The 16878-nt window shown below is 41.0% G+C and overlaps 1 protein-coding gene across 2 annotated transcripts in view; it reads right to left on the bottom strand.

Moving 5' to 3' along the window:
* The window catches only part of UNC5D (unc-5 netrin receptor D), a 377196-nt gene that overhangs the window by 53419 nt on the left and 306899 nt on the right, over positions 1–16878 (bottom strand). For both annotated transcript variants that reach the window (XR_015695566.1, XM_087706239.1), the window contains exons 8-9: positions 8666–8851; positions 412–789 (exon numbers count right to left, since the gene is read on the bottom strand). Coding sequence is in view for 1 of the 2 variants with exons in the window: in XM_087706239.1 (XP_087562365.1) it covers positions 412–789; positions 8666–8851 (564 nt within the window). In the remaining variant the exon portion in view is untranslated. The remainder of the gene's footprint in view (positions 1–411; positions 790–8665; positions 8852–16878) is intronic.

The following is a 16878-nucleotide window of genomic DNA, read 5'->3' on the forward strand; positions in this document are numbered from 1 at the left end:
GTTTTTGGTGCACAATTTTCAATTCTGACTTTGCAATACATTTGACTCTAATAAACTATACCTTTCTCAACCAATGGAGCCAAGGATCATTTTTATTTAGAGGTTTAAGTTGTGGCAGGTCCAACACTTTTTAAGAAATTATTTTACTCCCTATCAAAGAGGCAGGAAAAATATTATGCTTCTTTTTAGGAAGTAAAAAAAAAACACATCACAGCTGCAGTGGCAGGATTAAAACAGCTTTACCGAATTGTCAGCTAGTCACAATTACTTCTCTACATGCAAAAGTTCACACATCACAGAGAAAACTGATAGAAGAATTTATTACTATTGCATATTTTTAAAAAAAACACAAGGGGGAGAATCCAATTATGCCTGCATTTCCAAATATTTGCAGATTTGGCAGAAACCCACCTGTGTTGGGAATTCCTAAACGTCCTCCCAGATGACCAAATACACTGGTAGCTCTCATCTCATTTTGCTTTGAAAGGGATGAGAGATTCTGGATGTAGGCCGTTTTGTTCTTCACATGCACAGGATTGAAGGTTTTGTTGTTGTCATGTGGAAATGTCCCAGAATGAGTTTTCCTGTGATACCCCGAATGTTCTGTCACACCCAAGGACACCATAAATGAACTCTGAACTTTGACTTTGATATCAGACAAAGGGTTGAAGAGGGAGGATTCTGTCATCAGCTCCTTGTCAATGGGATCTTGAAGGCATATGGGTCCACTGTAGGTTCTACTGACAGTCAGGTCAGGCTGCATGGATGAGTTCAAAAGCAAGGAGTTACCTGATAGAAGGAAATTGATCAAGCAATCAGTTACCATTGCTATGTAAACTCCTAAGCATTGTCTGCATACTTAGTTCTAAATTAAGACGGCAAACCTCAAGCCAACATTACATTAGATTTCAAATGGGAAATTTTTGTAATAATTTACAAGTAAATGTTTTTCCAAACAGGAAACTAATCACTAGGAGGAAATTTTATGCCTGAGTCAACCCCAGTTTCAGGTGGGAAAGTGTAGATACCTTAGATCTAAATAAATTCACTGAGCTTGGATATTTTCCTGCAAATGTTTCATGACCAGGACAGATAACATCAATAGTGCACGAGAGTGTAGGGTTTACTGGCAGAGCAAGCTACTATGAATAAACTACCAGCAGATGAAGTCTCCCATGCTATAGAGATTAAGGAAGATGACCTTGAGGGAGGTACACAAACTCTGTAAACAAGAGGTTAAACATTTTGTCTAAGTCCAGAATGTTGAGATAATCTTCAGAAGTGACTCAGACAGACACATCCTTAATTCACCTAGAGTAAAAGAAGAAGACGTCACAACATAATCAGATGTGCAAAATTGTGTTATTACAGCCAATGTGTATAAAAGCATTTTTTGATTTGCCTTGGAGATTATTTCTTGGTCTAGTCTACCTATGGGGCCTACAGGTAGACTGATGGTGTTACCTAGCATCTTCAGCAAAACAACCAAGTTCAGAAAACAGCTAGAACCAGTAGTTTAACCCTTAGTTACCTCTATTATTGTGATTCAAAAATGCAAGAAAAGTCCTAGAGGTGTGACTCTGAATGAATTATCCATTTATAGGCGTAGTGAGTTAAGCTTCATCTACACCAGTGGTAGTCAACCTTTTTCCACCTACCGCCCACTAATGGATCTTTCTTGATGGAAAAATTTTCCTTACTGCCCACCAGTTTTTGCGCAAGTGCGGAATATTTTTTAGAAAGGACGGTGTTTTTTTTAAAAAAAGAAATGTACGTACATTTATCTTTTTATTTCTACTTTATGCATGTTTATAATGTTTTTAACTTTATGAGCCAGACTAAACACTGCTTACTCTCCTCCTTTATTTTATCCCTTTTTCTCTATTTTTCTACCCTTTTTTAATCTTTTCCTTTTTATCTCCTTTTTTTTAACCTTCCTTAGGGCAACGTACAAAAGTAAGGCTGAGCTAGTTAGCCCACTTATTATTATTAGCCAACAATTCTCTCCTGCCTATAACTTTTCTTCTATTTTGCAACTGCTCTGTTCGGCTTCTGCCTTTCCCTGCTATCCCCCCCCTTCCCCTTCCCACGTGTTTGCTTCTCCTATTTTGCAACTGCCCATTCGCTCAAAAGGAGGTTTTAACCTCCGAAGTCCCTACCGCCCACCTGGAATCCTGAAACGCCCACTAGTGAGCACTAGGAACCAGGTTGATGACCCATGATCTACACACTATTCAAGAAGAGAAACAACCAAAGGTGAAAGAAAGAGGCAAACAGACTTAAATATACCTTTCTCATTATGCCTCTGTTAACTAACAACAGAGGTGGGTCGCTCCCAGTTCGAGAGAACCAGTAGTGGTAATTGGGCATGGGACACCGAACCGGTAGTGACGGCAGGCTGGCCATGCCCCTGAACTGTCTTGCTCAGAAGTTAACTCTGCCTCGCCTTGGCAACATGCATCCACACAACTGCCTCCTCCTGCCTACACACAGATAAGCAGCATTTGTGCTAGCTTAGACTCCCTCACTGGCCAGTGTCTCCCGAAGCCCTCGCCATTGCAGCCTGGCGGGAGGAGAGGGCAGCAGGCTTAGCTGCAGCCCAGCCAAGCAGACAAATTGTGAGGAGCCTCCCATGTTTTGCACCCCGTCCCCACCGGCTGCAGCCCAGGGCAGCTGGGCAGCCAGCCGGGAAAGCGGCAAGTGAGCAGCCTGGACCAGCCTGGCCTCCAATACTCCATTTGGCAGGGGCAGCAGTGGCAAGTGGTAAGGGAAGTGAGCCCTGGGCCAACATCCCTTTGTCTTCCTTCAAGAACCACAGCGGTGGGGAAAGCAAAGCAAAATGGGAGGCAACCTGGCAGCAGAGGCTCTGCATGGATGGCGAGGGAAGGGCGCAGCTGTGGGAGAGGCTTGCATTCACCCATGAAGCCACACTCGGCCCAGGTTGGTGAGGTGGCGGGGAGGTTGCGTGGAACTGGAGGCGTGGGGAGGTGGTGGAGAGGCCACCCAGGGCACCTGCAATGGGACGCACAGATCCCTGGGGTGGGAGGTGATCTGAGGCTCCCCCGCCTGTCTTGTGGCCACTTTGGCCTCACTTGAAGGGACCCCATTTGAAGGAAAGGGTGCTGGGGGTCTTCCTGCTGCCAATCCTGCACAAAGCAACCCAGCCTGGGCCTCTGCAGCATCCCGGGGGTGAAGTGCCATTTCCTAACTTCAGAAGGGAGCTGGGCGAGACAAGGCTCCCCAAAAGCCTGCCTCTTGTGGGAGCAGCGGGTCAGGTTTCCCAGCAGGGAAGCCTACATGCAGCTCTTGGATGGCTCAGCTAAGCCTCCCGAAGCCCTTCCTGGGAATGCGGCGAGTGAGCGGATGGGTGATGGCAAGCAGTAAGGGAAGTGAAGCTGCTGGCAGAGGCTCCACGTGGAAGGCGAGGGAAGGGTGCAGTGGCAGGAGAGGCTGGCCATCCCCCAAGCGGCGCTCAGAGGAAGGAGGCAAGGATGCCAGCCTGGGGATTGCTTCCATTACTGCCCTCTCCCCACTGGCTACAGCTGGGGACCCACCTGCTTAGCTGGGCAGCTGGGTGGGAAACTGGGCGAGCAGAGGTAAGCAGTAAGGGATGGGGTTGCCCCTGAAGAGTGTTCGAAGACTGCAGTTGGTCCAGAATGCAGCCGCGCAAGCGATAATGGGTGTTCCTAGATACACCCATGTTACACCTATCCTCCGCGAGCTGCACTGGCTCCCCATTGGTCTCCAGACCCGCTTCAAGGTGCTAGTCATTACTTTTAAAGCCCTACATGGTATTGGACCTGGTTACCCGAGAGACCGCCTCCTGCCATTCACCTCCCAACGACCCGGAGGTTGGGCCTCCTCCGGGTGCCGTCGACCGGACAATGCCAGCTGGTGGCTCCCCGAGGGAGGGCCTTCTCTGTAGCTGTGCCGGCCTTATGGAACGAGCTACCTGCAGAGATCCGGACCCTTACCACTCTCCCGGCCTTCCGTAAAGCAACCAAGACCTGGCTGTTCCGGCAGGCCTGAGGCTGTTGATTAAATCCAGCCCCACTTGATTGAATGGATGATATCTTATTTTAAATAATTGTATTTTTAATTTTTATGCTTTTACTTTTGTTGTGAGCCGCCCAGAGTCCCTAGGGAGTGAGCGGCATACAAATCTTATTAAAGTTGCAAAGTTGAACCCTGGGCCAGCATCCCTGCCTCCTTCCTCTGAGTGCCACGGACAGTGGGGAAAGCGAGGCTTCTTTGCTAGCCTCGCAGCTGGCAAAACACAAATTTTCAGGGTTCTGTGAGTGTGGGTAGGTGGGGGGCATGTGAATGAGTGGACATGGGTGAGGTCATGTTGGCCATGCCCACTCAGTCACATGCCCCCCCCCTAGCCACAAAACTGGTAGTAAAAAAAAATTTGAAATCCACCCCTAACCCCCAGATAAGCAGGAACCAGGTCCAGATAAAGAAGAATAAAGATGAAACCACATCCCATCCAAAAAGCAACCAAGGGGAAAAAAATAATCAAGGCTAATAGGACAATCTACCACATGTAAACAGCCAGCAAACCCCATTCCTCCATGCCCTGATGTATTACTCAGAGTGGTGATGAAACATGTTCAGGGAGAGAAGTAAGAACAGAAGACAGCAAAATCAACAATTCAACCCTCAGCTAAATACATTTCCCACAATGGAAACAAAGACTTGCAGTGTTGCCAGCAAAGTATCTGTCTCTTTTGACTTCATATTTCATTCAGAGCAGAACAAGCTGTTGATATCTGTTCATAATGCTTGTTTAAAGTAGACATAGTATAAACAGACAAAATTAACACAATGGTCTGGCTGCTTTTCTTCAGCTTTGATTTTAAATGAGCCAATAAAAATGCTTCACTCTCTTTACTGCAAACTAAGTAATCTGTGTTGCTCAATTTTCCTGGCTATGCTGAGACTTGTGGAACTGAGGAAAAGAGAGATCTTTCTTATCACTCTTCTCTTGTTATGGAGAGAACTTTATTGTTTATTTGAATTTTAGAATTTCTGGGCTCTTTTGAGTTTCCAAATTTGGGGACATCTGGGAGACAAATCAGGGGCATTAAGAAGCTGTATCTGCCCATGACCCGACAAATGCACGAACGTCAAAAGTGTGCCGACAAAACCGCAGCGCTAAAACCACGATGTCAAAAGCGCGCCGACAACAGTGCGCCGACAACAGCGCGCCGACAGAAGCACGATTTAAGTTAAGGTAAGGTTTAGGGTTAGGTTTAGGGTTAGGTTTAGGGTTAGGGTTAGGTTTAGGGTTTGGTTTAGGGTTTGGTTTAGGGTTAGGGTTACAGCGCGCTTCTGTCGGCGCGCTGTTGTCGGCGCACTTCAGTGCTCATTCGTTGGCGCGGTTTTGTCACCGCGGTTTAGTCAGGCGCGCTTTTGTCATTCACGCATTTGTGGTGGAACCGTATCTGCCCAATGTTCGAATAGAGATATTGCTGCTTACTGTTGATCAGTAAGTAATTCACAGACTTTTTATTATTCCACTGTAGATACCAGAAGAGAAAGGCATCCAAATTAATGGGTAGAATAAGGAGAAAACAGTACAGTAGGTGAGTGGGTGGGATCAGATCTTTAATCCTTTCCAGGGGTACAATAGTCTCTAAATAGTCTCCCTGATTTTTTTTTAAATACCTCTTCCAAGAAACCAATTTCTGAACCTATCTGGGTACAGTTCAGTCCTTTTTCTACATATGTTGAAATATTGAAGTTATTTTATTAATGTTTTCTGAACAGCTTGACATCCTTGCCCAAATGTTTTTGTGCTTCAGTGGTTTTCTCAGCATGTATAAGGACACACACAAAAACATATGCCTTATTGTTATATGTCTAAGTATATAAGGGCATATGCATAGATTTTATTTTGTAGCTTTCCATCCACAATGTGCTGTTACCATGTAATTTGAATTCCTATAAAAGTAGATGTTTTCTTCTTTTTCTTTTTAGTTTACTCTTGATTTTTTTCTCTCTCTCTCTTGATGTGTGGGTGTTTTAATAATACATGCTGGGAGAAATAGCTAGAAATCTCATTATGGGAACTCTGGCTCAGTGACTATTGAGCAAATAGATTTCTAAGAGGGCTGATTTTCCTCAGGTTCTTACCCTGAATAGAGTGAAAGGCACTGTAAAAATCATGAAATCCAATCCCCCGCCCACTACAGGAATCCACTACTACAACATCCTTAACTGATGGTCATCAGCTTCTGTTTAAACATCTCCAACAAAGGAAGGTTCATCACTTCCTCTTCCATTGTGGAATGGCTTGTATCATTAGGACACTCTTCTTGATGTCTGATTTGTAATGTAAACACATTGTTTTTGGTCTTTCTTTCTGAAACAATTTTGAACCATATTGCTTCATCTTCTATAGGATAGTTCTTGTCAGATATGAAGAATCAGGATCACATGTAAATTCCAGTTCAATAGATTTATTGTCCAAGCCTATACACAAGAATCTGGACAACTAACGGGCAACACTAAATTGGTGCTAGATAAGAGTTAATGGAATTAAATTAAAGGGGGATTGGACATGGAGCCTTTATGGACATGTAATGATTCTAGGCTGAGTCTTCCCTTGACTGCCTCTAGGCTCTGCCTCTTCTTTTCCTACAGTTCTCTACAGAATGGTTGTTTCTCATATGTGTGTGACAATGGGTACGTGAATCACTGTATAGATGAAATATTCAGTAGATTTAGTCATTACATAGCTGCCTCGTTAAACGCTCAGTACTCCCTCCCCTCAATCACCATGGAAATTAAAATGAGTCTCTCACCCAGATAATTTAATATATTCATTATAATAATATAGATGATGAAGGGATGGGGGAAATTTATGGGGAATAGAGGGCTTGGGACTGATAGCTGTTCAGAAGATCCTTAAGGTCTTCCCTGTAGAGTTGTAGTAGACAGGCCAAAAAATAATATATGAAATTAGATTCTAGTTGGATATCAAATTTTAAAAAATCCAATATGATCCAACATCTTGGGAGTTGGGGATCTCTCTTTTGTTGGAAATGTTTAAATACTGGATTGTCAACTCTTAGTGATACCCTGATAGAGGATTACTGCTGTGGGCAGATGGTTTTCAGGATGTCTTTGAACCTCTATTGTCTATTATTCTATGGAAAGAATTCTTATCTCCTTTCTTTCTTAAAGAGATGTAAGTAAACAACCATAGTTGTCTTCACATTTCTAGCACTAGAGGTTTCAGAAATTAGAATGTTTTTAAAAAGAAAAGAAAAAGAAAAACTAACTTTTTCCATAAAGTTTTCAAGAAAAGAGTCTTTAGGAAAAATATCACAATGTGCAATTTAGATTTCCTGAGTGTTTGATGGTACATTTAAGCAAGAACTAAGCTTGACAAATTGGGCTTTATATACTTATAGCAATTCTGATGTCTTTTATTCTCCATGAATGGATCACCTTTTTCAAGTAGAGACGTACTAGAGCTGAGATAAAAATGCCAATCTCTAATAATGATACTTGAACAATGGGATGCACTATATAACTTATATGAAGTAGGACACAAAGACAGCTGAGTGACTCCCCACCCCCCTCATAACTCAACATACAAACATTTCTCTGGGATTTAATAAACAATGAACAAATGGACTAGGAATTCTTAATCAATTCAATTGTTCAGTGAAGATATCTTTTGAAAACTACGTATACTTGATTGTAACATTTTAACACAGAATCAATCAGATGTTACTATAGTATTCTTTATTGCTGCCTCAATCTGGAAGTTAAACACAATCAATTTATTGCATTGAAATATGCTTACAAAACCTCATTTTTAAATTTGCTGCTATACTTAAATAATAAGAATAATAAATACAAGAGTGATGGGGGCGCAGTGATTAGAATGCAGCATTGCAAACTAATTTTGCCAACTGCCAGCAGTTCAGTCCTGAATGGCTTAAGGTTGACTCAGCCTTCCATCCTTCCAAGATCAGTAAAATGAGGACCCAGATTGTTGGAGGCAATATGCTTATTCTATAAACTGCATAGAGAGGGCTGTAAAGCATGAAGAAGTGGTATATAAGTCTAAGTGTAATTTCTATAAACACACAGCTTGAGTTTGACACATAGATGTCTTTTGCATACGTTGGACAACAGTCTACTCCCACTGGCTGTGCTCACTGGTGCAGACTGTTCCGAACATTCACCATAATGTCCCACTGCTATTCAGTTATGCTTGTATTAGAACTATGTAATCTAAACTTCCTGGCTTACATTCCACCATGGTTCTCAATGGATGTGTGGACTGGAAGGGGTGAATCAATTCCATGCCATTGTCTGGTTCAGAAAGGATGCATTTTTTCACCTTCATTTGGTAAGAAAGATTGTCAAGACATCTAGAAACATGATTAGTATGCTATACCTATATAGAAAGCTGACAACTTGCCAGCTGTCTAAAGGAGGAAGCAGGGAAGAACTTAGGAAGAATTTACTTGTGTTCAAGATATCTATGCTTCCCATTTTGTTGACATGATCAGAAGGGGGATGAGCAGGAAGTCAATTCCATACCACATACATACATGAAAAGTCCAAGGAAGCTTAAAACTTGGTCACTTAATTCCACTGATTGGATCCTTCCTCAAAAAGCCATCATCCAATTTTTACCAACCTTGCCGGACAGTTTTAAAATTAAATGTCTGGAAGCCTCCTGTCAGAGCTGAGGAGTCAATCACATCCACACCATATTCACTTTGGCTCCTCCTGTAGAGAGTCACCCCAATAACAATGACCGCAACGGCGATGACGGCAGCCCCAAGGCCTGAGTACAGGGCTATATCTGTTGCATTCTCAATGTCTGCAAGAGAAGAAATAGCCTAAATGAGTGCAGGCTGTCCTGATTGCTCGTGTCAATTCAAAGCCAACATTCAGCTTAAATATGCAGAAATTATGAGAATATGAATAATTATTTCCAAAGAGGAATCACTACCCCATGATCAGCCTACCTGCACTATTAAATTAGTGGAGTTCCTTTTCCTGATCTTCCTGTAAAAAGTTGGAGGAAGTTAGAATAAAAATGGATAATTATTTCCTATAGGATTCTGGAAAAGGAGAAACATGAAATATGTATGTCCCAAAGGTGCTCTTTTTCAAAAGGCATCTGAACTTTGTTTTTCCTTGAAGATGTTTCACTTCTCAACCAAGAAACTTCTATCAGGACTGGAGAAGCTTCTTGGATGAGAAGTGAAACATCTTCAAGAAAGTCCAGTTGTCTTGAAAAAAGCACCTTGGGACAACCAGAACTTGGATGATTTAATGACTATAGACATTAAATCTGTATCATGTCCATTTTCCTCCTTCCCAATGATATAATGCCCTCTGGAAAATATGTCCAATCCATATGGACTATGATGCACTTAGAGAATCCTAGCATTAGCAGGACAATTTAACTGCATTGCAATTCAGTGAAGAAATTCAATTTAAACTTCCAAAATAGAACGCAATGATGTGAGGGTTCCAAGAAGGAAACTTGATAATGCTTTAAGATGCTGGATCAGACACAAGTGGTCACTTCAATCTTCTTCTAATGTAAGTGAAACCCCTTTTGACTTTTGGGTCTGATTTTGCAAATATCCAGCTAATTACTTGGGGGAAGGAAACCAAAAGATGCTAATTTATTTAAAAAGTGTATCTCTGTGTTTAAAGAATGAGCAGGTATGTTTCTGCCTCCTCTTTGTCCTTGGTCTCTTCAAATGAATCTCCCAAGGTGCTTGCTTAAGAAGCATGTTCCGAAGGGCCTTGGTCTAGGATAATTCGCCATGGCCAAATCATTGTGGCCAGCTAGCTGCTGCCAACTCACCATGGGATAACAACTCACCACAGGACAATTCAATGCTGCGTTAGTTTCATTTAGTTACTTTTTTTATTGAAGACCACATTTTCATAGAAATTATATTTCATGATTGACTTTCTTATTTTATTATTATTGCTTGAAATTAATTTAACTTTTGCATTTGTTGAATTTTCTTATGGCAAGTTGTCCCATAGTGAATTGGCTGCAGTGAGTTGGCCACGGCAACTTGTCAAACTCCAACACATCCTGTGTGATAGAAGGTGGGTAGAAAGGAAAACAAGACAGATTATTCACAAAGCTCCCTTTCCAGTTGAAAAGCTTTGAGGAACAGTGGCTTTATTTTTCTGGTTTAAAACCACAGGCTTATTATTTGTCACTTATCTGTACTTTGTGCTCTCAAATTCATTTTGGTAGAGAAATATATTGCTGGGACCTGAGTGAAAAGTCTTTTTCTATATATGTCTGTCTGTCTCTCTATCATCCAGTCAGCAATCCACTTAAATTAGTGGTCTTGGACTTTCAAGAGTATGCAAATTCTTCAATAGGCATCAAGATTGTGAGGAGCAATAGAGAAATTAGAATATGCGACATTAATTGAAACATAAAATAGTAAATAGAGTACACATAAATACAAAATGACAGCTTTATCTGCCCACCCCACCATCCCTTGAGGCAGGAAAATCTGCCCCAAATAGGAATGCATTAAGATATCAAAAAAACAAAACACCATGCAAAATGATGCATTATGTTTCTTTGACTGTTTCTTGACTGTTATTCTTCCATTCCAATTCTCTCCATAGAAAACAGGCATTAATCTTTGTCAGTGGGCCCAATTAGGCAATGTCACAGCAACAGCTTGTGACAATGGATTCTGAAAATAATGCCACCTCAAGAAAAATGGAGAGTCCACAAACAGATTTCTCTCTCCTTTTCATATCTTCAAATCAAGCAGCAGAAAGCACACATACGTACACACACACACACACACACACACACACACACACAAAGAATGTTCAAAAGGATTTGGTTCATGTAAATAAATAGTGTAGAGTTGCTCATAGTTATGTATATAGTAGTATTACCACTGTTTTATGTGTCTTTTTTGGTAAGAAAATGAGAGCAGCAAAGGAGAATATGAAGTTAGTGAAATTTACATTTGCTCCATGTCCTATCTAAGACAGTAATTTGCTTAGTGATATTTATCTGCAAAACTTGGGGTTATTGATTACTTATTTTTGGTCAGTTCTGGTAGCCAGGTCAAATCCCTGACTATCTGGAATTCAAATCAAGATCAAAACAAGAATACCACTGGGGTTGAGGTGTGTGGGAGGTATAGAAATTCAAGACAGTAGTCATAATTAAAGCCCCACATGATTTTTACAGTTTATGCGTAATGTACATAATAAAGGGGTGAGGTTTAAGTCATGCAATCAAGGCTGACAATTTTTAAATGCCCTGAGACATTGCTGGATCTGAACATGTTTATCTGTGTTATCCCTCAATAATTAGCAACATTGAGCTATCTCATATGCTAATTAGCTATGTTCACTGAGAATTTTTTTTCCCCCATCTCAATTTACTATTTCCAAATAAATCACTGGAGAACCCTAGATTCTACTTTGAAAATCAAAATGAACCCCACATGACATTTTGTAAAAACTCTTACATTACTACTAGTTTCATGTGCTCTAGAATCTGGTGGCACAGTGGTTAGAATGCAGTACTGCAGGCTACTTCTGCTGCCTGCCAGCTGCCTGCAGTTTGGCATTTTGAGTCTCACTGGCTCAAGTGATGACTCAGCCTTACATCCTTCCAAGGACAGTAAAATGATGAGCCAGATTGTTGGGGGAAATATGCTGACTCCACTTAGAGAGGGCTTTAAAACACTGTGAAGCGGTATATAAGTGCTATTGCTCTAAACATCATATCCCAAAGATCCTTTGTTGCTACCATCATTTGACAGGAACATAGATAACTATGGAGATGTCTTCAATCCTCAGTATATCTAAATTAATGGTGGAATTCTTATGATTGCAGGTAATGACATTAAAACTGGGATTCTCTGCATCCAACGTAGATACCTTATCACTAGGAATCATCCTTTTTATATTTTTCCATTCATCCAACCCAGTGTTTCTCAACCTTGGCAATATGAAGATGTCTGGACTTCAACTCCCAGAATTCCCATTTTGGGAATTGAATCCACACTTCTTCTAGTTGTCAAGGCTGAGGAACACTAATCCAACTGGATAAGTTTTAGATTTGTATCCATAATTGATCCTTGTGGTTTATCCAATTCCAAAATAGTATTCTATGCATTTGCCCTTTAAATCATTTTTTGTTTTGTTTTTTACAACTCTGTGATCCCTTAATTCAGGGTAGAGTTCAGACTACTGAATGAAGCTGAACATTTACTGGCTGGATACCAACATGGAGTTCACAGTCTGCCCTGAGAGAGAAACATTTGTTGCTATCTAGGATTGAACTCTCAACTCTCTGAGTGGGAGGTGACCATCTTCACCACTAGGCCACCATGCCACTTGTCCTTTAAAGCAGAATAATAATAGCAATAGCAATAGCAATAGCAGTTAGACTTATATACCGCTTCATAGGGCTTTCAGCCCTCTCTAAGCGGTTTACAGAGTCAGCATATTGCCCCCAACAATCCGGGTCCTCATTTTACCCACCTCGGAAGGATGGAAGGCTGAGTCAACCCCGAGCCGCTGAGATTTGAACAGCCGAACTGCAGAACTGCAGTCAGCTGAAGTAGCCTGCAGTGCTGCATTTAACCACTGTGCCACCTCGGCTCTGACTCCTGACTCCTGTTTCTAATTGCTTTGTCAAATTAGGCACAAAACAAAGTTCACCAGGTTGCCGCAGATTAAGAGAAGAGAGAAGACTGCATGAAGGGGAAAAGGAATGCATAAGCCCAAAGCTATCAACAATCATCTGATATTATGCCTGAACCCTGTCTGCATTTAATTGTGCTTCCTGACACCATTAAAGACATCTATCTGAAAACATTCTTTTATGGTAATGAAGTTTTTATTAAGCATAATTAAGTTTTATAAAAGTACCTGAAGATAAATTAAGAAGCACAGAAGCCCAAAATGAAACATTTGGGTTTAATGCATTAGGAAGCATAATTGATTAAATTATCTCATTTGTAATAAAGTTTCACACAAGCTGTGCTGGGTTACATATCATCTCCAATTCATTGTTCATTCTCTCCCAGAGATGATCAATTACACCCGGTTCTTGCAATCTTTCTTTTTCCTCCTATTCCCTTCTGCAACTGGTAAACATGGAAATCTACTTCTCTGCTCAGTTTCTCTTGTCTCCCCCATGGAGAATGTCTGCCACGTGAGAAACGTGAGTTCTAAGCCAGGGAGGATTATATATAAGTCTATTTACCACAACTGGTTTTTTCTCAATTATCTTAATGATTAACTTTGATTTTGCATCCATGATAATTCATATGGCTTTAAATTTAATGCCCACTCAGTTCAAAAGCAAGCAGCAAGTTTTATTTATAAAACACACCGCTAATCTTCTGAATAAATAGTTTAATTCCCCCGGGAACTTAAAGGAACTAAAATCAACCACAGCAGTTTGGCTGACCCTCTTAAGGATCCAATCATGCTGTAGAGATGAGGAGAGGATAAACAAAGAACTTGCAATCCGTTAGACAAACTGACAGGTTGCTGAGCTACCAAGTGAAGCTCCAAAAATAGCTGAGACATGAACAATATGTGCAAATTTCCCTCTGCTCCTGGAGAGACATTGCTGTTTTAATTGGGAAAGGTCATTCTACCATGACATGGCAATCTTAGTCTTGGATAACACAAGTTTGATGATTTGTTGCCTTCCCCAAAACTCCATCTCCTCATTTCAATCTTTTCTTACATTATGCTATCAACATAATGTTCTCCAACACTCTCAAAAGTGGTCCAAAGCTCTTAAAAATTGCTCATCCATGCATTGGGACTGGGTTACTTGAGGGGCAATGTTCAACCCCTGTTTTTTTACCTGATAGGATAGTCATGCTCTGGGTCTCATCAGCCAAGGAATACCGGCTGGTGGGAACTGGAGGCATGTCTTTTCTGTCATAGCTCCAGTGGTGGGATTTAAATAATTTAACAACCGGTTCTCTGTCCTAATGACCAGATGGGTAAGCAGGGTTTAGTGGTCATGTGACCATGTGGGCATGGCCAACTCAACATCACTCAGGTCGATGGGCACTTTGCCTTAGCTGTTACAATGTAATAAGGGTTAACCGGAGAGGCAGTTTCTGTAAGCAGGGAAATAAAGATTAAGCTAGAAACAACACCAGAATGTTTCCTTCCTGCCTTCCTTACAGGATTAGCCTTGTAAAGCAGAAAAAAACCAAAAGAAGATTTCTTCCAGAACCGGTTATCTGAACCTCTTAGAAAGTTAAGAAACGGTTCTCCCGAATAGGTGTGAACTGGCTGAATCCCACCACTGCATAGCTCCTATCCTTTGGAACATTCTTTCTCCAAAGATTAGGATGACCATGATACTGATGGCTTTTTGTAAAGACTTGAAGACCTGCTTATCTGCCTGGGCTTAGGGTCCCAAATCTATGATGTGCCCTTTTCCAAGTTTTCCAACTATTGATTATAATTTTTCTCAGCTGCTGTACATATTTAATTTTCTTTTTGTATTATGATCATAATTTGGTTTTTCATTGATTTTATGACTTTCACTCAGACATCCTAGAATGTGAAGTCAAATGGGCCTTAGAAAATCTGAGCAAGAACAAAGCTAGTGAAGGTGACAGTATTCCAGCTGAGCTATTCAAAATCTTAGAAGACGATGCAGTAAACGTGCTACACTCAGTTTGCCAGCAAATTTGGAAAACTCAACAATGGCCACAGGATTGGAAAAGGTCAGTCTATATTCCAATTCCAACGAAGGGCAATGCCAAAGAATGTTCAAACTACGGCACGATTGCACTCATTTCCCATGTTAATAAAGTTATGCTCAAAATCCTACAAGCTAGGCTCCAGCAGTATGTGGATCAAGAACTACCAGAAGTACAGGCAGGGTTTCGAAGAGGCAGAGAAACTAGAGATCAAATTGCCAACATACGCAGGATCATGGAGAATGCTAGGGAGTGCCAGAAAAACATCTACTTCTGCTTCATTGACTATACTAAAGCCTTTGATTGTGTGGATCACAACAAATTATGCAAGTTCTTAAAGAGATGGGAGTACCAGGCTTATTTGTCTTTTGAGAAATCTGTATGCGGGTCAAGAAGCAACAGTGAGAATGGTTCAAAATTGGGAAAGGAGTCCAGCAAGGCTGTATACTGTCACCCTGCCTATTTAACTTATATGCAGAGCACATCATGGGAAATCAACAGTTGGAATTAAGATTGCCATGAGAAATATCAACAACCTCAGATATGCAGATGATACCACTCTAATGACAGAAAGTGAAGAGGAATGAAAGAGCCTCTTGAGGCGGGTGAAGGAGAGTACAAAAGTTGGCTTGAAACTCAACATTAAGAAAACTAAGATCATGGCATCTGACCCTCTCAAGAAGAAGGGCAGAAATAGAGGTAGTGATAGATTTTATTTTCCTGGGCTTCAAGATCACCGCAGATGGGGACTGCAGCCAAGAAATTAAAAGACGCTTGCTTCTGGGGATGAAAACTATGGCAAATATAGACAGCATACTAAAAAGCAGAAACATCACCATGACAACAAAAGTGTGTATAGTCAAGGCTATGGTTTTCCCAGACTATGGCTGTGAAGGTTGGACCATAAGAAAGGCTGAGCGCCAAAGAATTGAGGCCTTTAAACTATGGTGTGGAGAAGACTCCTGCGACTCCCTTTTGATTGCAAAGCGATCAAATCGGTCAGTTCTAGAGGAGATCAACCCTGACTGCTCTTTAGAAGGCCAGATCCTTCAGATCCTGAAGAAAATTCAAATACTTTGGCCACCTAATGAGAAGAAAGGAGTCACTGGACAAGAGCCTAATACTGGGAAAGGTTGAGGGCAAAAGAAGAAGGGGATGACAGATGGCTTGATGGAGGTGTGAGCTTAAATGGATTCCAGAAGATGGTAGAGGACAAGAAGACCTGGAGGAACATTGTTCATGGGGTCATGATGGGTCAGACATGACTTCACAACTAACAACAAAGCATGCCCTTTGTATTGTTCAAAATGGATGGCCAAATAAATTGAATCAATCAATGTGCTAATCAATCAATGAACAGAAAATGAACAATGCAAGAAGGCAATCAGTACAGTAATTTTCTTTCTATCTATTTCTTGTTTGGATCTCTGCAAATTTTAGAAGCTCGATGCTTCCCCCCCCCCTCAAACTGTGCAGAAACTGCACAAGGACCTACACAAAAAACATTTTTTCAGAGTAACAATAAACAATAAAACGGACTTTTTCTTGACCCCTCTCTTCTAATTTTCATTAACTAAAGCCAAATGCCTTAATAGGGTTGAAATGAAATGATGAGTTTGTTCAAAGCAACTCTATTTAACTCATTTTCTCCTAAACAAAACAAAATTCTGAACCACCATTTATTATTGATTTCATTGTTTGGAAAGCAAGGCTCCCCCACCACCACAACTATATTGTTAAAATGTTGTATATCTCTTACATTTGGGAGTGACTTTCATTTCATTTGAAGAATTTGCACCATGTGTTACCACATTCAGTTGGATACTGTTATTTCTTCCTCTGGTGCAGCTATGGCAACAGAAACATCTTCAAGATGTTTTCTGACTAGGGGACAGGAATTCAAAACATATGAAGAACAGTTGCAAGAACTGGAAATTTATAATCTAATGAAGAGAAGGGTTAGAGATGACATGATAGCAGTCTTCCAATATTTAAGGGGCTATCACAAAGAAGAGGGAGTCAATCTATTCCCCAAAGCACCTGAAGACAAGATAAGAAGTAATGGATTGAAACTTATCAAGGAGAGATCCAACCTAGAAATAAGGAGAAATTTTCTGACAGTGAGAACAATTAATCAATGGAATGG

Source organism: Thamnophis sirtalis, unplaced genomic scaffold (genome assembly GCF_051295495.1).
Source record: "Thamnophis sirtalis isolate CommonGarterSnake01/CBP01778 unplaced genomic scaffold, rThaSir2_p1.2 scaffold_2, whole genome shotgun sequence".
In the NCBI taxonomy this organism is placed as follows: Eukaryota; Metazoa; Chordata; class Lepidosauria; order Squamata; family Natricidae; genus Thamnophis; species Thamnophis sirtalis.